At 32.8% G+C, this 19693-nt stretch overlaps 2 protein-coding genes and 1 pseudogene across 3 annotated transcripts; 2 read left to right on the forward strand and 1 right to left on the reverse strand.

Annotated features, from left to right (window-relative positions):
- Nucleotides 1-2276: 2276 nt before the first annotated feature.
- Nucleotides 2277-5264, forward strand: LOC114425801 (annotated as a pseudogene). Its single transcript, XR_003669294.1, has 5 exons — nucleotides 2277-2691; nucleotides 3203-3254; nucleotides 3705-3964; nucleotides 4189-4276; nucleotides 4971-5264. The product of XR_003669294.1 is annotated as a flavin mononucleotide hydrolase 1, chloroplatic-like (transcript).
- A 1393-nt stretch (nucleotides 5265-6657) lies between these two features.
- LOC114425586 (monothiol glutaredoxin-S7, chloroplastic-like) lies at nucleotides 6658-9750 on the forward strand. The gene is made up of 3 exons (XM_028392527.1): nucleotides 6658-6947; nucleotides 7678-7947; nucleotides 9402-9750. Exons 1-3 carry the CDS (start codon nucleotides 6740-6742, stop codon nucleotides 9455-9457), a joined length of 534 nt encoding a protein of 177 aa, XP_028248328.1. The 5' UTR covers nucleotides 6658-6739; the 3' UTR covers nucleotides 9458-9750.
- Nucleotides 9751-11797: 2047 nt separating this feature from the next.
- On the reverse strand, nucleotides 11798-18874 carry LOC114425175. The gene is made up of 8 exons (XM_028391971.1): nucleotides 18121-18874; nucleotides 16110-16201; nucleotides 15319-16016; nucleotides 14881-14951; nucleotides 13477-13566; nucleotides 13169-13363; nucleotides 12807-12969; nucleotides 11798-12392 (listed from the first exon to the last, which is right to left on the reverse strand). Exons 1-8 carry the CDS (start codon nucleotides 18487-18489, stop codon nucleotides 12232-12234), a joined length of 1839 nt encoding a protein of 612 aa, XP_028247772.1. The 5' UTR covers nucleotides 18490-18874; the 3' UTR covers nucleotides 11798-12231.
- Between the last annotated feature and the right edge of the window lie 819 nt (nucleotides 18875-19693).

A 19693-nucleotide genomic window follows, 5' to 3' on the forward strand; every position in this document is an offset into this window, starting at 1 on the left:
TGCATGCATGCAATGTCATGTCTCTTTTTCAATGTGACAAGCACCAAATTTCATACGATTAGGAAATAGATTAAAAATGAAACATGTTTAGTGAATTTTTGGATTCACGTTGAGTTATTTAAAATTATATTGAAATACTACTGAGTAACGTAATTTTAAGTAAATATTTGGTTTTAAATTCAGAGCTAATTTTTAATGGAAGTAATTAAGTCACTTTTGTGTTAAATAAAAAATTACTAAATATTAAGTTTTATTATTAGCTTGTTTTTAAAATTAAAGCATTTAAATATAAATCATTTCATTTTAAAATCAGTTTTATAAACATTCAGCCTACACTTCGAAAGAATTATCAGGCCATCATCAGGTTGCATTTCTTTAACTACACTGTCATAGTTGTAGAAATTTGTAAATATTTTAGGAATTCTTTTTGGAATACATTAAATACATTCCAAAAATTAATTTCGGGAATTAAATACAAAGTTCAAAAAAGTACTTTTGTAAAAATAAAAAAGGACTGGAAATAAAATTTCAAGAGTCATTAAAAAAAACTAATAGAAAATTGGCTAAATTACTGTCCTGATTTATTTTCAATGTTCAATTAAGTTATCTAATTATTAAATGGTTTGATTGGATCCTCTAATTATTTAAAATTGTTTAATTAGATCATTTCCATCAGTTAGGTGTTAAAGTTAATCGTGCAATTTAAAGTGACAAATGATGTGTCATTTTTTTAATAGGTGAATTCTTATGCACAAAACAACATCGTTTCAATGAGGCACAAAATGACATTGTTTTGGCTCTTAGACCCACGGTGTGAATCTGTTAGGGTTATTTTGAAATTTTACTCATCTTTGTGGTGAAAAATTAGATGGAGGGAGATAAATTCTCTGAGAAAAGAAAAAGATTCTGTTGCTAAGAAGAAGAAGATTGTGCGAGTGTTTGGTTTGGATTTGTTGATGCAATTACGAGAAAAAGAAGAAGACTGTGTAGTGAAGAAGAAGAAGATGAAGATCGAGGGTTGTTTGGGTAGAATTTATTGATGCAATTAGGGGAAAAAGAAGAAAATTGTTTGTTCCATCGTCTATTTAAAGTCATGATCAAAGATAATGTTTTTTTTTGTTAGTGTATTGCTTAATGTGTTTGCCTTTTGTCCATTATTTTGCCATTCATGTGTATTTATTGTACTTAGCCTTTGATTTCGCTAAGCAAAATGTTTTTTATGAGATTTTTAAAATTTTTCTGGATAATGAGCTTAGCTAAATCAATTACGCTAAGTGAGAATTGCTCTATTTTTTTTTGCATATATGTCTTAATATTGTGCATGATAAGATAATATGATTTGATATAAATATCTTGTCGTACACAATAAAATTCCGCTCTGCCATCATGCTAAGTAGGACATGCATGAATGAATATCTTTGTTACTTCTTTTTTTTGTGTGTGTGTGTGTATGTGACAATGATATTTAAGGGGAGCACGATTACCTACATATTTTGATATAGATTTAACTTGTAGTTAAGATTGTATGAATTCACATTCATAAGTCTGTTGAACATGTATATGTTTGGATGCATCAGTGACAAATTTCCTTAAGGTTAAACATTTCAATTGAATGCAAATATTTCTTTGTGACTTAACATTGTGCATGATAGGATAACATGACTTGTTATAGATATTTTGTTGTGCACTATAGAATTGCAACATCGTCCAAGTTACAAAAAGGGACAAATCTTTGACTCCCATTATTATTACTAGACCTCGAATGCTGGTTTGAACTATGACTCATATAAGAATGTCACTAGTGGATGAGCCAACCCAACAACAAGAATTTGCGAAATCAATTTTGCAAAAATGAAACTCTAAGTTATCACAATTTGGGGAAAAGACACTCTCTCCTCTAATGGTCGCAAATTCACGTTGTTAATATTAATAATTCTCCAACAACAATTATCACATAGATGACATGTTAATAACGTTAATACCTAATTAACATAAAAGATTCAATTGAATCATTTTAAATAATTAGATAATTGGATTGAATCACTTAATAATTAAAAGATTTAATTAAACATCAAAAATAAATTAGAGGATCTAAAGTAATTTAGGCTAGAAAATTCAAATATGACCCAATGATGGTATGGTCCGTCGATTATTGAACCACCACCATCCATCGTACACATGATGACATGATAACTTAACGAAACAAACAAAAAAGAAAACAATTATTAAAATACACGAAATTTATTAATAAAATATTAAAACATAACTAAATGGTTTATTATGGCCAAGAAAACCAGAGGGAATATTGAAGAGAGAACAAAGGAAGTGAAAGCAACATGATGCAATGAGTTACAGTGAGATACGAAAATGGTGTTAATGGGAGGAGTTGGAGTACCCTCAATCTCAATCTGTTGTTTGTTCCAAACAAGACCCACCAGACATTTGTGTCTCAAATTCAGATTGAAACCTTCGCTTTCACATTCAATCACTAGCATGGCATTGACCAACAACAACAACACCAACACCAACGAAAGGAAGCTTCCGATTCTGCTGTTTGATATCATGGACACCCTTGTTCGTGACCCATTCTACCAAGATGTCCCTGCCTTCTTCGGAATGTCTTTGAAGGAACTCATAGATTGCAAGCACCCCACTGCTTGGATTGAGTTTGAAAAGGGTCTAATTGACGAGGTAAAAAGAATGAACTTTGAGTATGAACCCTCTTTCGTGGTATGTGTAAAGGTCAAAGCAATTAGCAGAAATTGAATTGGGATTTGGTTTTTGAATTGAATTGCACATGGGGGTGTTTGAGGGGTTGACAAAGCGTTATGTCAAATGTAATATATGCTTATCTTCTCCTCAACATGTTATGTAGTCATATCTGGGTAAAGGGCCATTTTGAATCTTCTAATCGCATGATATGTGATTCAAATGAGGGAAGGGTTGGTGAGGGATTTTAATGGAGAGGAGGGGAGATGAGGGAAGGATAGGTTTCACTTGTTGGTTTGGTTCAAGAAAAAAGGAGACAAAGGTCACTATGTAAAAAAAAAAAAAAAACTTCCATTTTCATCCAACCAACCACATTGCTTGTATTGCTCCGGTCTTCATTCATTACTTTCTAATTTCTTAGAACTTAGAATAGTTTGACAGTCTCTACTTCAACAACAGTTTTCTTATCAATATTTGTCTCATTTTCTTCCAGATGGAGCTAGCAAGAAAATTTTTTAAGGATGGAAGGGATTTTGATTTGGAAGGTTGGTTGGTCTAAGATTTTGTTGCTAAGTAGAGCTTAATCATGTTTGTGTTGAATTAAAGAGGCATAACTTTATCATAATATATATTTTCGTTTAATTTTAATACATTAAAAATCTCTCTCTTTCTCTCTTTTTTTTTAATTAGAACTTTTGAGATTTTTAGTTAAAGATCAAGCTGATTCAGATGAGCTGAAAATTGGCGATGGTTCTTCTTTGTGGTCTGGAGTATCATATACAGTCCAGAACGTGTTAGCTTTTTTGTTACTTTTGATATAAAAAATGTTCTTGTCCTTCTGGATTTCTAACAGTTAATGTCTGTCCTGGAAGTTGTAATAGTTGTTGAAATTCAATAAGAACACTCCTAAAGTAGTCCAAATGTATCATTCCTGTGCTTCAAGCTCCTTTTGATAAAGCTACTGACTTGCATGTGTGTTTCTAATTTTTGGACAGGCCTAAAATCTTGTATGAGAAGTGGATATTCATACATAGAAGGCAGCGAACAGTTGCTTCTTTCCTTAAAGCAAAATAACTATGAGATGCATGCTTTTACAAATTATCCTATATGGTAAGACAGTTATTTTTCTATTGTGATTTGTGTTTTTCTTTTCATGGCATCCTACTGAATGTTTTGTATTGTAGGTACCAGTTGATTGAAGACAAGTTAAAACTATCAAAATATTTATCGTGGACATTTTGTTCGTGGGCATTTGGTATAATACACAATCTCTCTCCCTTTCTCTATTTTTATGCCTCTTATATTGATCATCTTTTTCATTTGATAATGTCTAGATTCTAGTAGGACAAAACAAAGTCATGATTCTCTACTGTTTCCTATTTACGCTTTATTGTTTGTGTGTGAGGGTTAAATCATCCATTCAAACTATCCTGTTATGCTAACCTTATATAATATAGACTCATTTACAATGTGTTTCAGGAAAGAGGAAGCCTGATACTGAATTCTATAAGGAAGTCGTAAGGCATCTTAAAGTTGACCCAACAAATTGTATTTTCGTAGATGACAGGTTCCTTCTCTCTTTATACACTAGATCATTTATCAGAATGAAACCACAGTATCATATCATTTATCTGTTCCACATTCATATATAGGTCTATATGCATGTATGTGTGTTTTATGTTCTAGCATCTTGGCATCCAATATCAATTTCTCTCTCAAGAAGCAGACATTTGTGATCCAGCAGATTATTTCTTTTTCCTCCCTGTCACAATCTTTTTTTTAATCTTTTGTGAAAATGATTTCTTGGGCCACAAAATATGTTTTTAATGTGATTCTCTGTGGTTTTAGTCCTCTAATTTTTTTCCTTGATTTTGCTCCTCGTTCAATTTTAAAATGTTTTCAAATGGTCTCTATCACCATGTAGTCATAGCGTGATACAGTTATACACCTAGTCATGCGACATCACATGCCATCTCAATAATGAGGTTTAACGATAATGAATTTTGTTTTAAGGACCCCAAAACTAAATAAAGTCATATTTATAGGGTTGAAAAACATATTTAATCCTTTTCTTTTAATGATTCTTAAGAAAGGAGTGGCAATCTTTCAGAATTGGTCTGTTGTGTGACAAAATCACGAAACAAAAAGTAAATGAAATGTGTGGTGGATTAAAGAGTTGGAATTTATTTAAATTGGCTAATCAGAAAACTCTTGCTCTGATTTATTTAAAGCGTGTATGATATATATGGTTAATGTCTCAGGCAAAAAAATGTGGAGGCAGCAATTGAAGTTGGCATCAGAGGGGTACATTTCCAGAATGTCAATTCACTGTGTGAAAAACTGTCACTGATGGGGATTGACATCTCAACAGATGAAGATATATAGCTTATTTGATTTGATTCTGTTTCTTAACTACACCAATTTCTTTTTATTGGTGGAAAGGGGATATACCAAACTCTTAATTTTACATTCCATTTATACCAAGCTATTGAGCTTTGTTGAAGTGATTTCTGATTTTTTATCCTTAAAACAATGCATCTTTATCTTCTTTGCTATTGACGGTGCTAATAGGAGTGAAAATGAACTAGGTGAATATACTCAGAAGTTAAGAGACACGGTGCACCGTGCACCCCTTTGGACCAGGGCAACACTGAATATATATCATGAGGAATTATAGCAATACACTTTGATATACTTTCTAAACCCACTTTGTTTATTTGGTGAAAGTCATGTGAGACTCATGAAATGATGTAGTTCTTACACCCTATTTAATGGATCAAATAAAAGTATGTATCTTCACACAAATGTAGTTCTTACACTTGAGATAAAAGGATGTGATAGAATGTGTTGTTAGCTTTTCTCTTTATACCTTTGGATTAGATCAACAATTGTAATTGAAGGAAGTCATAACTTTTTATCTCAAGTGTTAATCTAATGGCTTCCCTACTCTCATCTTTCATTTCTATCAGTTGCAATAAATTTTCACCCCCTCCTAATCAGACCACACCAGAGGTTTCTGTAACATGTCTCTGAATGGAAGCCTACTGGTGTGTTTCAAGAGGAGATGAATTGGTCATTTGTTGGATTTGGTTGAAGGCATTGATGAAGTGGTAGAACAATAGTAAAAAGACTTCAGATGAATTGTGTGGTTAAATGATTTCTGTGCAGCATTTATACATCCTCAGCATTAAAAGAGGAATACAAAAGGGTAAAGAAAATGTGATAAACTGAGTCGTTTTAATCGATCTCATGTGATAAGATTAAAATTCACCTTGGTGAATAAGATAACATCTTATATTTTCTTTTTTCCAAATTTACCATTAATTGTTAATGGTAACAATAAAGATTAATGGATTAATTTGTACAATTTTTTTGTTACATTTATACTTAAATTTAAAAATGCCCCATTTGAGTTTTTTATTTATAATTTAAACAAATACAAGTTTTAGAAGCCTTTCTGATAAAGTAACATATCTTGTTAAAAATAAATATAAATGTGCAATAATTCCACGGCCTTATTTATAACTTCAGTTTTATTGGAAATTAGTTTTTTATATATTTTTCACATATATTTTTTTACACAATTAATAAATAAATAAAATTATTAAAATAATTATCTTTTGTTACTCAAAATAAAATACTATCTAAATTAATAAATTTATCACACACATTAAATATTTAAAGATATTAGTATATCATTTAATTATAAATCATAATTAACATAATTTTTAAGATAACACATTAAATATTTAAAGATATTAGTATATCATTTAATTATAAATCATAATTAATATAATTTTTAAGATAAATTTATAAAATTTAACTATCTTATCATTAATAATAGTTTATGATTGAATGTGATGATAAAATTAAGTGCATATCCCTTTTTCTCATCAATCTATTGATTTATTGATTTATTGAGACGGTATTTTATTGAGATTTGAGACAAAAAGGGGAGCAGTGGAAGTGAAGGAGTTTAAGACATCTGGAGCAAAGTGTGTTCTCTGTTTGGAAGGCAGCGGAAACAAACATGTCGTGGTGTTACTGCGCTAAGCCTATGACTTTGCAGTTGCCGTTGCAACCAAGAGCATCATCATCATTCCATTCCCACGTTGGAGGAGTAACAGTAACATCCTCAACACTGTCTCTTCGACTCTCTTCTACTCTTGTTTTCACCCACAACCTCCACTTCCAACCCAAACTCAAACGCGCTTCCACAACCGTTCGATGCTCCTCGGGTACTATTGCTGCCCCCTCTTTTTCTTTCATGGGTTTTCGTTTAAACACGCTAAAGTTCCAATCTTCATGGTTCCCATATGAATTGCATGCTTCAACTTTCGGGGAATAGCTTCAATTCAATCAATTAAGTACCCCCTTTATCATCAAAATAATAATGATGATAAATTATGTACCAGGTATCAATTTTATCATTTTTTTGGACAACATGCAGTTACTTCACTGTTTTTTATATTGTTTTCCAATCAGAATTGAAGTTTTATCTGGTTTATTTGCATATTAAAAGTTTGCACTAATTGACAACGAGCCAATGAGGTGAAACTCCAATCCTGATCCGAGAACAGCAACAAAAACGCTTTGCATGTGTTTGATTTCTATTTTAAAAAATTATTTTGGTTTTTAAAACACTTGTTTTGGAAACAATTTTTCTAAACTTAGTAGATTTTGGTGGGCGAGTCCTAGTGCTGCGGTTAAGTTGTGCCTTGGTAATCAGTTGGTCATGGATTCCCCCATACTTTTGCATAGCGAGGAGCCTTCTGACACCGGGATACATTAGTTTATAGATTTTGGATGAAAAATAGAGTGCTGAGTAATGTTAAATTGTTTTAAAAACAACTTTTAAAATCAAAAGGTGAAAAGGGAATCAAATAGACTCAGAGAACTGCATTTAGGTTGTCTTTTGTTTTTATGATTTCAGAAAAAATTATAACTTTGGGTTTTGGTTTGTTTCAGCATTGACTCCTCAATTGAAGTCTACCTTGGATCAAGTTATTGCTTCAAATAAAGTAGTTGTGTTTATGAAGGGAACTAAAGATTTTCCACAGTGTGGATTCTCAAACACAGTGGTGCAAATATTGAAGTCTCTAAATGTGCCTTTTGAAACCATAAACGTGCTTGAAAATGACTTGTTGCGCCAAGGGCTGAAGGAGTACTCCAGTTGGCCTACCTTTCCTCAAGTCTACATAGAAGGAGAGTTTTTTGGTGGCTGTGATATCACTGTTGGTATGTAATGTGTCTTGGGCTTATGTTTTCAATACGTAGTTAATTTTTCCTTTGTGGTTACCTTGTTTTTCTGATGCGTAAAATTTTATTTGCCTCAATAATGGAATCATTCAAACATGATTTGTCATGAACTGGCTTTTGCGATTTGCAAAAGCTTAAACTGTTAGATGAAGACATGTCAATAGTTTATGTTATATCTCTAATAATGACCAGCAAGGATAGTAAATTAGTAGATATAAATAAGAGAACCAAGATAGACAAGTTAAAGGGTAGAGCTATAATAAACTTCAGATTTTGCATTTGACCTAGGAAATATGAAGACCAAGTTGCTACTAGTAATTAACATCTTAAAACTTATGGAAATATTATTGGACAAAGCTTAGATGCAGTTCCTTAGATGTTTTTGGTGTTGTTCTCTACTCAAAGTTGGAGTTTCACCTCAAAAATCTGTGTAATGCAGGTTTACATTAAAGGTTAACATAGGTTACAAAGATAAAACTAAATTCTGATAGGAGAACAACACCAAAAATACATGATAAATTGCGTCTAAGTTTTTTCCAATATTTTTTTTTGGGATTAGCCTACACTACAACTTCCTTCTCATTCTTTGGAGATTGAAAATTCACTAGCTTGAACCTAAAAAGGAAGAGTCATATTAATTGGTTGATATAAATAAAAAATAAATATGCCAGAGCTGACCTGGTTGATTTAAATGTAACATGATAAAGATAAAGATTGTATTATTCGATGACAGAGAGACACTGTTTTATAATCAGCTATTGCCAAAATGATACCTACAAAATGCTAGAGTACACTGCACATTAATCTTTATTTATTAGATTTTTTTTTTTTTTACATATATGTACCTTAATTCCTTCCAATTAGAAGAAAAAACCCAAGTTCCACATTCACTAGAGATAGTGCCAAGATAGGGCATATAAGGTGAGGGCAACCCTCACTCTATGAGCTAGCTTTTAGGGTTGAGTTAGGCCCAGATTTCTTCTTGGTATCAAAGCCTATCCTAGATCCATTCAAAAGGACCACGCACCAAGTCCACCAAAGAGTGTTGGGCGTGAGAGGGTGAATTAGAAAAAAAAAACCCAAGTCTCACATTGACTAGAAATAGTGTCAAGATAGAGCATATAAGGTGATGGCAACCCTCACTCTATGAGTTAACTTTTAGGGTTGAGTTAGGCCCAGATTTCTTCTCTTCCTAGCAATCCATTTGAACTAGTTTGAAGAAAATTAAATGTTCCTTTCAAATAGTCCGCCCCCCGCCCCCCCCCCCCCCCCCCCCCCCATCTTTATCTTTCTTCATTGCTGTTATAATTGACTGCATAAGAATCAGCTATCAGGTTTATCTTTTTCACATTAGATCATGATATCATGTTGTTACCATCACTAGATTTCTAGAAAATACTTGCCCTCCTCTCACTTTTTGTGCGTGGCTGCAGATGCATATCAGAAGGGGGAATTGCAGGAGCTGTTGGAGAAGGCAATGTTGTCCTGAAGCTATGGAAGGAATGAGGAGGACTTCCCAAGTTTGTACTTTGTAATCGTCCCCCAAAGTTATACTGTGGCTCAGTTACAATGGACCAAATAAATTGTATGATGCATTTCGTGTCCACAATTGCCTATTATGATTACTGCAATACAAAGATCCCGGTATTTGAGTACAAAACAGATAAGTCACAAATTACCCTTAATTATGTTTGTATGGATGGAAATGGTTGTTGAATTGGTTGGTTTATGAATTTGGGTTATCAAAAGGAAAAAGAGCAATGTTAGTTGAGCATTCTATAATATTTTCTTTCTTTTATTTTTTTATTGGTTAAAATTTATTTAAGTCATGTTAATTTGGGAATAAAAGCCATATATTTAGTTGAATCTGATGAATTTTACCCAAAGGAAAGAGCGTTTTTGCTAGTATTTCTCATATTCATTGATTTTAAAATTCTTAACCTGAATTATGGTTGGTAGGTTAGTGTAGTCAAGTAGAAAGGGAACAAGTGTCACGATCATTGAAAGGGCTTTTGCTCCAAATCAGTAGTCAAAACGCTATTTTCCAAACATGCAAACCGAGGATGCGGCGTCTCTCTTGACATGTTTCTATGATTTCATCATTTAATGGTAAAATTGCAAATTTGGTTCCCCTATTTATCCCAAATTTACAATTTTGGTCTTATCATTCAGTTCACGAATTTAATCTCTCAGTTTTTTAATTCCGTTATTTCAGTCCAAAACTCAAAAATTGAACATTGATGTTACTTGGCAACCCGTGTTGCGCTTTTATTGGAGGTTGATTAGGTGCACCTAATTAACGTCAACCTCCAATGTGACAAGTGGCGGTGTCCAATAAAAGAGCAACATGTGACGGTCAAGGTAAGCAATTAACAACCAACGTTTAATTTCGGGATTGAAGACTAAAATAATGAGATTGTAAAAAATTAGGGTACTAAATTCGTAAATTAAATTATAGAAAAATTAAAATTGAATTCTAAGACAAATAAGAGATCAATTTTGCCTATAATAATATATGGGAAAAATCCAAACCCCAATGAGGAAGAGTCATGCTCAATTTAGAAGCTAATTCTGACAACATACGAATTCTCTTAGGTAAGTAGCTCAACTGTTCGTGACACTGGTCATAACTTGTACAATATATCTGCCATTGAATTGGTCTGCTCATCTCATGTTACAACCCTTTGAAACACAATTTATAGCATTTAAATCCTGGCACTATTGATTGCAATGGTAAAAAATTGTAGCTCCTGACCAATTTATAGGATAGGAAACGTTCAATTTTTAGCTACACAAGTAGCAAACGGTAACTTAGAGCCATGGTCATTTCACAACACAATTTATCTTTTATTTTTATTTTAAAAAATTTAATCTCTCTTTTCTTTTAACTTGCTCACTGTACACACACATTCTCTCTCTCTCTCTCTCTCTCTCTCTCTCTCTCTCTCTCTCTCTCTCTCTCTCTCTTTATATATATATATATATATATATATATATATATATATATATAATATAATATATCAACCTTCTCTTTAAGAACCTAATCTTGGTGACAAACGAATTGTACAATTGGCGAATGCATTGAGGGCACTCCAATAGTCGAACGCTTGAAAGCTAAGTTCGTTCACTGACGAACTGTGTCATGAATTGTTGATAAAATTGCTCTTAGTGAGTTTACTGTTGAAGTAAAAAGTTGATAGAATTCTTAAAATTGATGTGATTTAAGATCCACAAAAGTAATTAAAAACCGATGATATAATTTGTCATTGTGGATACTCTAAGCTAAAAGATTAAAATCCACCCGCCCAAGCTCCAATGTCATTGAAATAAACGTTAATTATTATCACTCAATGTAACTTTTGAATCTTTGATGACCCTACAAATAGCTGTGACTATCTGTCTATTCCAAACCAATAAAGTGAACATTCTTTTTGGATGCCAGAGGTTGTATCTAGGGATGACAATAGTATAGAATTAGTATGAGTACTGTAATATCTCCCATCACTTCATGGGAGGCAAATCCATTTCATACTCATCATGATACTCACATATATATATATATATACTTAAAAAAAATTCTAATACCTCAAATTTCAAAACAAATTTTGAAACATGTTTTAGTTTTTGTATTAAATTTTAAACTGATAATTAGAAGCATTTAAGTACGAACACAAGCACCTTATTGCCCGCCCCCACTCCATTAATAAGAAAATCATTTTTACTCACAAGTTCCTATTAAGCTATCCAAAACTAACCCTAACGAGTTTTACCTATAAGTATCCATGTTTATAATTTTTTTATCATCTCTAGAGAGAGAGAGAGAAAGAGATTACGTTCTGAAGGGCTATTCATTCACAACAATAATGCCTGTAAGAACAAGTTGGGTGCTACTCTACTGCTACTCTACTGTGCACAAAACAAATCAATAGCTGTACAAGGTTATGTGAAATGAATATTGACACCGAAAATCAACATGAAAGAACCAAAATCCCTTTTCTCAAACAAATGTGGATCACAATGCTTAGTCCACACTTAGTAGCTTTAAATGTAGGCAGGAATATCTGGCCAGGAGAAGTAGAGGTCCATGCACCACATTCTTGCATTTGTATTTTGCAAAGTTTTCACAATCTTTAGTTCCCTTTGGTCAGTTTTCATTTTCAATCAAGAATCAACTTCCATAGTAGAACATCCATGCTTGTTGTAAAAATCATGGAACAAATCTGACCAGTGCACACCGATAAAGACTCTTGTTTGAAAAGATACCTAAGTTTCCTTGTTTACTGAAGAAGTGTGCCCAGTTGAGGAAGAATTGAGCAGAGATTGTGCAGCTAATAATTTGTTCCTTAGCATGACATTATACTCGTACAAATTTTTTAGATTCTTCTGAATATCGGACAAGTCCATTTCAGAGCCACCTTTAATTTCTGCATTGCATTTGCATACAAGTTAATGTATGAGAGGTAGCAAAAGCACCAACAAACAATTTTCAAAACTAAGAAAATCAAGAAGTTATGCAAAATCATTAAATAGCAGCTATTCGAACAACGTAGAAACAAGCATCACAAACAACGGATGTAGCACTTAGCAGTGCATAGTCATGGAATTGGAAGACAGGATGGAGAAAGTGGATCTAAGACTTGGTTCAGTTTTTGAAGCTTAGCAAAGTAACAATAAATAATAAGAGATTGCCTTTAAGTATGTCATGTGTATTGCCTAATAAGTAAACCTTTTAAGGGTGTCATGTATCATCTAATAAGTATGGTGGTCAATATATCATGTTAAAAATACACTAACGACTATTAATCAGTAAGCTGGTATTAACTCAAGTTAATTTGTACCTAGTGAAGGTAGAGGAGGAATGAAGTTATCATCAATAATAGAAGATTCTTGAGACTGAGACTGAGGGGAATCCTTGCATGAACCAGCATTCTGCTGCTTTGTCATATTCTCTGAATGCAATTTGGAATCATTTGTGGATCCAAGCGGTTTGCAGCTCACTGACTGGAATACAAAACAATGAAAGATATTAAAAAATGCCAAGGTTCAACCATTTTTTAATAGAAAAACTAGTTACAAACCAATCATGTTAACTACATAGCTTAGATTACATACATAGATGACACGTGAAATGAGGAGTCTTGTCATGAGATGAGATAAAAGGAACATAATTTGACAATTAGATACTAGTGAAAAGCTTTACCTTGATATCAGGTAAGCTAGGTTTCTGGTACAAACTTATAGAATCTTTTCTGCTTTTCAGCCTTCGTTTACGTGATGAACCACTACCACGAATTGAATGCAACATGCATCCACCACAATCTGTTTCCTTTCCAGTGCTATTGTAGTTGTCTTCTATTGTAGGACAGCCGTAGGTGTACATTACATATTTCCTCAGCTGATTAAAAGAGGAAATATCAGTAATACAACTCAACAATGAAGAAGGATAAAATTGAGCAAAAAAAAATACTGTGAAATATAAAAGATGTTTGAAGTTGACAAATAAATTACTTTGTCCCAATGCTCTTGAGCTTTACGCCGATTTCTAATTCTGCGCATAATGCTATCTTCATTTCTGAGCTTCTTTATCCTATACTCGCACTGTAATTCAATAGAAGATTATGACAATATGGAATATAAGTATGAAGAAGCTATGATATAAAGGCAATTAGAATCCATAACAATCACATATCTATGATTCATTGTTAGAAATAAATATAGAATGTGCAGTCTTACAAGAAAATAATGTTAATTATAAAAAGTAAACTAGTACAAAAAGAGAATTCACATAAGAAAATAACTATGCTCTCTAATTAGGATATACACTGCATCTCTTATTCTAGCAAATAGGCAGGCACAAAACAACTATGCTCTCTAATTAGGTTATCAAATTGCAATTCACATAAATAGCCAAACTAATTGTTGAATCATAAATCATAACTCAGATTGAATTGTAAGATTCAAAGAAACAACAAAAAAAGCTTGAAATATATCATATAACTGATATATAGTTCTCAATGTAATATTTTTAAACTAAGAATTGACAGAACAACTTAAGCATAAAGTCTCACAATACAAAATTATAAGCCGTATGTTATACGTCAGAGCAAACACAAAGCAATGATACAGTCAAATAAGGTGTACATAAAGTGAGTTGACCGTGTGAATCTTTTTTTAGAAGAATGAAAACAAAGCAACAATAGAATACACTTTGTAGTGCTCCAATTCCTTTTCATTCAACAATTTAATGGTATGTTTGGTAGGAAGGAAAGAAAATAGAGAGAAAGGAAAACAGGGATAACGATACAATTTCTTTTGTTTGGATTAAGAGAAAATGGAAAGAACAATTTCTTTTGTTTGGATTAAGAGAAAATGGAAAGAAAAAGGAAAGGAAAGTTGGATTTATAGAAATAAAAATTTAAATTTTTCTTTCCTTCCACTTTCCTTTCCTTTAAATTCAAATTTCAATTTTTTTCTTTTCTCCAAACATAGGGTAAGTTTATTTGATGAGAAGTGGTGAAAGAAAATCAGACAAAAAAAAAATGTGACTCATATGGGTGGTACAAAAGCACACTGATTCATGCAGGACTGCATGATTGCATGGTTCAAAGTTGTTTGCAATTCATCACATGATTTAAATCACTGTGTTGCTGAATTGCATTGAAACATGCAATTCTAACAACCATACACACCAATGAATTAAAAATTACAAGCACTAATGTAAGTTGAAATCAAGAACTGGTAGTTTCTAATGCTGACGTTATGTTGTTGAACATATAATCCTGAGCACAGCCTAGCTCTACTATATAGAAAGATCAAGTCCTACTAGACTCATAACCTAAACCACTGTACAGCATACAGTCCGTATGAAGGAATCATAACTGAATAATATCAAAAAAGGAATAAGAAGTATACCTGTATCAACAGGTAGAAAAAGATGCCTATGCTAATACAATACAAGCCACCAAGGTCCGCAAGGAAGCTCACTGCACATGAAGCAACAACAGATATTACCGCAAATGGGTTAGCAAAGATATGATATTGATTAGGCCTAGACCAGAACAAAGCGTAGAGCTTATTAGTTAGACAAGTTGATAATTTAACAATTCAGATTGTAGATATAGGTTATTCTCATTTTAGAAATTGAGATATAGAATGAAAAAGGAATTAGATATTCAAGGATCCAGTGGTTGAACTTGACAGTGAAGAAGCTGATAGTATCTAGTTTGTGAATAAATGAAGTTAGAAGGACTACAAATGAGAAACATACAACTTGAGTACTTCAAAGAGGAAGAGAAAGAAACTAAATATAACTTACTACAATAATTGCAGACATGCACAAAATGTACTTACCAGGACCCAAAATATTCTCTTTATCGATCTCCACAACATAATCAGAGAGAAAATTGATAAACAATGTGGTGTTGACTAGTCCATCGGTAGAACTTTCAAGGGATGCTCGAAGCTCATTTGTATCACGAGAAGCTGAACCTGGGAGGAACTCGTGAAATAAAGGCTGTATGAGCTTTAGCTCATGTAAATTATGATATATTCGAGGGAACAAATTGAATTTCAAAATATTTGATTGCTTCCCTCTGAATGTAACCGGGCTATTATCGAAATTGCTTCCATTCTTTAATGTTCCACTAACAAAACTCACATGTTTCTTAGCAATATCCATTGAAGTGAGTTTGAACTCAAAACCAACAGCAGTGGCAGGATTATTGGGGAGATCAACAAACTGCCACGAAATGTACATGTGATCATAGATGACCTTGCAATTTTTACACTTGAATACTACAGTTGGCCCCGTGCTTGAGTTGTAACAAGAGTAGTTTGCTAAAGTCGACAGAGGAACAACTCTTTGGTCGATAAAGCCAGGATTCCCAGTAACTACATTACCTAGATTACGTAGATTTGCACAGCTCATACTAGATACAGTTGTTATATTGAACTCCATGTCATTGAAATAAGAGGCTAACTCTTGTCCATTTGTTGCTCTTACATTGTGCACCTCAATTGATCTCTTTGATATGATCTGGTACAGCAACCTGATGGAAGGTTGAGACTTGACTCAAAATCAAAATGAAAGATTTTCGCTAAATATCCTAACAATAAGGCGACATAAGGCAATAGAGACTCACGCAGCAAACAAACCAATAAATAGTATCCAACTTGCTATGGAGAAAGCTCCACCAAGTTCTGTTTTGCGTTTAGTGACCACTTTCTGATCATCCTACAAGGAACAAAAAATGGCACCCAATAAAGCATTTTTCATACATAAACTCAATAACAATATGCCTATTGTTTTAAGTTCCTCTGATGAGTAAGTAGGTAAGAACATAATGGAAAGAGAAGGATAATGTTATGGCACTAAAACAACAGATAACAATCACATGACTACGGGAGCATGCCTATGTTGCAATGCTGATTCTTCAGGAACAGCCGCAAGCAATCATAACTGTTGAACATTGTTAGTCATACACGTGAATCAAACAGAAGCCTTTTTGCCATGCCAGAAACTTAGAAGAAAACGTGAATCCAACCAAATTTCAGCCACTACAAAATTGTTGGCACAAGAATAAGGTTTAGATATGTTTAAGGTCACCAATAAATAACCGAATTTTGTTCTAGATCCCTAGTAAACTTTTTCATTATTTTGAGTCTCTATATATTGAATTTTTTTTCTGTGAGTCCCTGTTATTAGTTAAGGAATGATGTGTCACCTTACAATTTGATCTTTCCAACACTATTAAAGATTGTGATGATGCTACGTCATTTCCTTATCTGATGACAAGAACTCAAAAAAAAAAATTCAATATATCGAGCACTCAACAAAGAAAAATAATTTTAGAAACCAAAACAAAATTCAGTCATATATCAAGCAACTTAATCATATTTAAGCTAAGAATAAAATCAGCCAAAACGAAGGCCTCAATTTTCTTTATCCGTTGTGTCCACCATGACACCAAGTGACCAATCAAGGACGTTATAATCATAACATAACAGACCTTCTTTATACACAATAAATGATATAAAAAAAATGGCTAAAATCATCTTTTTTATTGCCAGGCTAAAATATGTGTTTTTGAGGTTGTTTGCATGATAAAGATTTTGCATTTGGTATATTTTAGACTTAAATACAATTATAGTCCCCTTTTACATTTGTGTAATTTCAGTCCCATACTTCTAATTAACTGATTTTAGTTGACAAAAGTTGGTCCAATTGGTAAGAAACTCATAACAAAAGGGCGCTAATTCAATTTTCATTACGAGGACTTTGTTAGTGAATGATCTATAAAAATACTTCCAAGCGCTCAATGAGGCTTGAGGTCTATCCTGACCCAGTGAGTCCTCGAAACCTAACTCAGCTGAACTTTTTCTTATTGAAAAAGAAAAAACTGATTTTATTCCCTAAAATTTTACTGGTTGTTAAAATTGGATTCCTTCATAAGTTTGAGTGTTTGACATCTAAAATTTAACAGAATTTAATCACACCAATCATCTCTTTAGTTGACAGGTTGACACATAACTAATCAATGACATGAAAAACATTTCACATATCATAATATTTATATAAAAAAAAAAGAATACTGCAAAGTTCTAATATCTAATGAAATCCATATTGGGATTTACGTGTTTTTTTTTTTTTTTTTTTACAAAACAATGGAATTTACGTGTTTTAATATATTAGAATTTCATATTATTTTTTTAAAAAAAAATCACATGTGTGAAATGTTTTCCAGATTAATTGCAGATATTAAGTAAGAGCAAATTTCGTTAAATTTTGTATGCCTAAACTAATCGAGAATCCAATTTCAATAAATATTTGCATTAAATGGCGGCCTCTAATTCTGATAAGCAAAGAACACCAAAAATATCTAAATCACTACATTTAAATTATATCCTTAAAAAAGACAAACTCATGGATGAAGTTGGATTGCGAAGCTAAACCATCACCACAATTCACGAAACCAAAAACACAGAACCAAACAAAACAAACCAAGGTCTGGAGTTGGAGGCTGGTGGATGAAAAAAAATGTGATTACGAGATAATAATCCATTAAAGGTGGTTAGATAGGTTTCCTCCGAAGATAAAAATTAGTTATTGACAGCTGATGGATACTGAGGACCACATAATAAAAAAAAACTAACCAGCCAGTGCCTTGTGGCGAAGCAAATATCCAACCTACTGATCCACCACCTGATTTTGAACCAAACGTTCCTTCCATCACCGAGCTTCGTGCACCTCAGAAACACGCAGAACAGAAGCCACGAGAGAAGCATAACGAGCGTGGCTTCCAAGAACACCGCCTGCGACTGCGTGAACTTCTTGATTCTGTCGAACGCGAAGAGCGTCTCGGGGAAGCTCAGCGCGTAGTAGTCGACGCCGGTGTCGGTGAGGATTGTTGAATTCCCCTCGTAGAGCACGCACGTGTTCCTCACGTGCTGGAGCACGTGACCGGGGGTGCACGCGCAGAGGGTGGTGTTGAAGTTGAAGGAATTCGCAGGGCACGTCGCCATTAGAGCTGAAGAATTTGAGATCTAATGGTGTGACACCCTTTTGGTGTTGTGATTGACCCAGTTGAGAAAGGATCGAAAAAAGTTGAACTTTATGGAGAATTTGAGGGTTGGAAGAGGAAACATGAAATGGGGTGGATCATGTTTTGGTTGAAAGGGTGAAGAACAGCGTGGAAAGAACAGGGCAGAAACAGAGGGAAAAAAAAAAGTGTGTTTTGTTGTCTCGGTTTCTTCGTGGTTAAGCAGAGGCTATGGTATGCTTGTGCTGAGAGAGAAGAGAGCTGGAGACAGAGAAGAAAAGAATTGATTATTTTTATTGTTGACTTGTTGCTTTTTAGCTGGGTTTTGTTTTGTTGTTCTTGCTGTGGTAATCATGCTTTCTTGTATTCGTTTGTGGTTTTAATTTTAAGGATGAGTTGAAATCTTTGTATTTATTTAGTATCTATCCTTCTGAAAATTAAATAAGTGGGACACGGCTACATTAATAAGATGTACCCCAACAAAATTATAAATACATGCAATTTTGTATAAAATTATTAAAAGTTGCTTATAATTAAAATAAATAAATACTCAATTAGAATAATACAGTTGACAACATGTTGAATTTGTAGGAAATAATTAGAGTTTTTTAAGATCTAAATAATTAGAGTTTTATTCCCTTGAAATAATTTTTTTTTTTGAAAGGGATGAAAATTTTAAAAGACTAAATCTTGAGCTAATACCTTATGATTAGTTTCATAACTAGTTGAAAAATTGAAACTTGTGTAATTATCTCGTAAGTGTACAAAAAAGTCAAAGATCAAAATAATAGTTTAAAAAATAAATTAATATTTTTTTATTATTATGATCATATAAAAAATTAATATCAATACCAATATTCACATATTATTCAAAATATGATTCCTTTTTGTTTTATAAAAGTTTGATGCAACTTTTAATGTTATTCTCTTGTTTGAATTAGAATTTTGCCTCAAAATTTTATGTTAATCTTTAATATAAGTGCTTTAAATTTTGTAAAGCTATAATCGAGAATTAATTTTAATTGAATGGTATTATAAAAAATGAATAAAAGTGTTATGCACTAATAAAGAAATTTCTGTTTATATGCGCTCGATGGTTCATCATAATTTTATATCATGCGGTGATGAACTTTATTCTCTCTATGATATTATCTTTTATTGTTTTAATATCTAATAAATAGTTTAAC

This window comes from Glycine soja, chromosome 9 (genome assembly GCF_004193775.1).
Source record: "Glycine soja cultivar W05 chromosome 9, ASM419377v2, whole genome shotgun sequence".
NCBI classification, from domain to species: Eukaryota; Viridiplantae; Streptophyta; class Magnoliopsida; order Fabales; family Fabaceae; genus Glycine; species Glycine soja.

Coding starts and splice junctions, on each gene's coding strand:
- LOC114425175 (XM_028391971.1), bottom strand. CDS start 18,489: ATGGCGACGTGCCCTGCGAATTCCTTCAACTTCAACACCACCCTCTGC. Junction 14,952..15,318: donor AGAGAATATTTTGGGTCCTG/GTAAGTACATTT, acceptor CTTCATGTGCAG/TGAGCTTCCTTGCGGACCTT. Junction 13,364..13,476: donor CTCAAGAGCATTGGGACAAA/GTAATTTATTTG, acceptor TCTTTTAATCAG/CTGAGGAAATATGTAATGTA.
- LOC114425586 (XM_028392527.1), top strand. CDS start 6,740: ATGTCGTGGTGTTACTGCGCTAAGCCTATGACTTTGCAGTTGCCGTTG. Junction 6,948..7,677: donor AACCGTTCGATGCTCCTCGG/GTACTATTGCTG, acceptor GGTTTGTTTCAG/CATTGACTCCTCAATTGAAG. Junction 7,948..9,401: donor TGGCTGTGATATCACTGTTG/GTATGTAATGTG, acceptor GCGTGGCTGCAG/ATGCATATCAGAAGGGGGAA.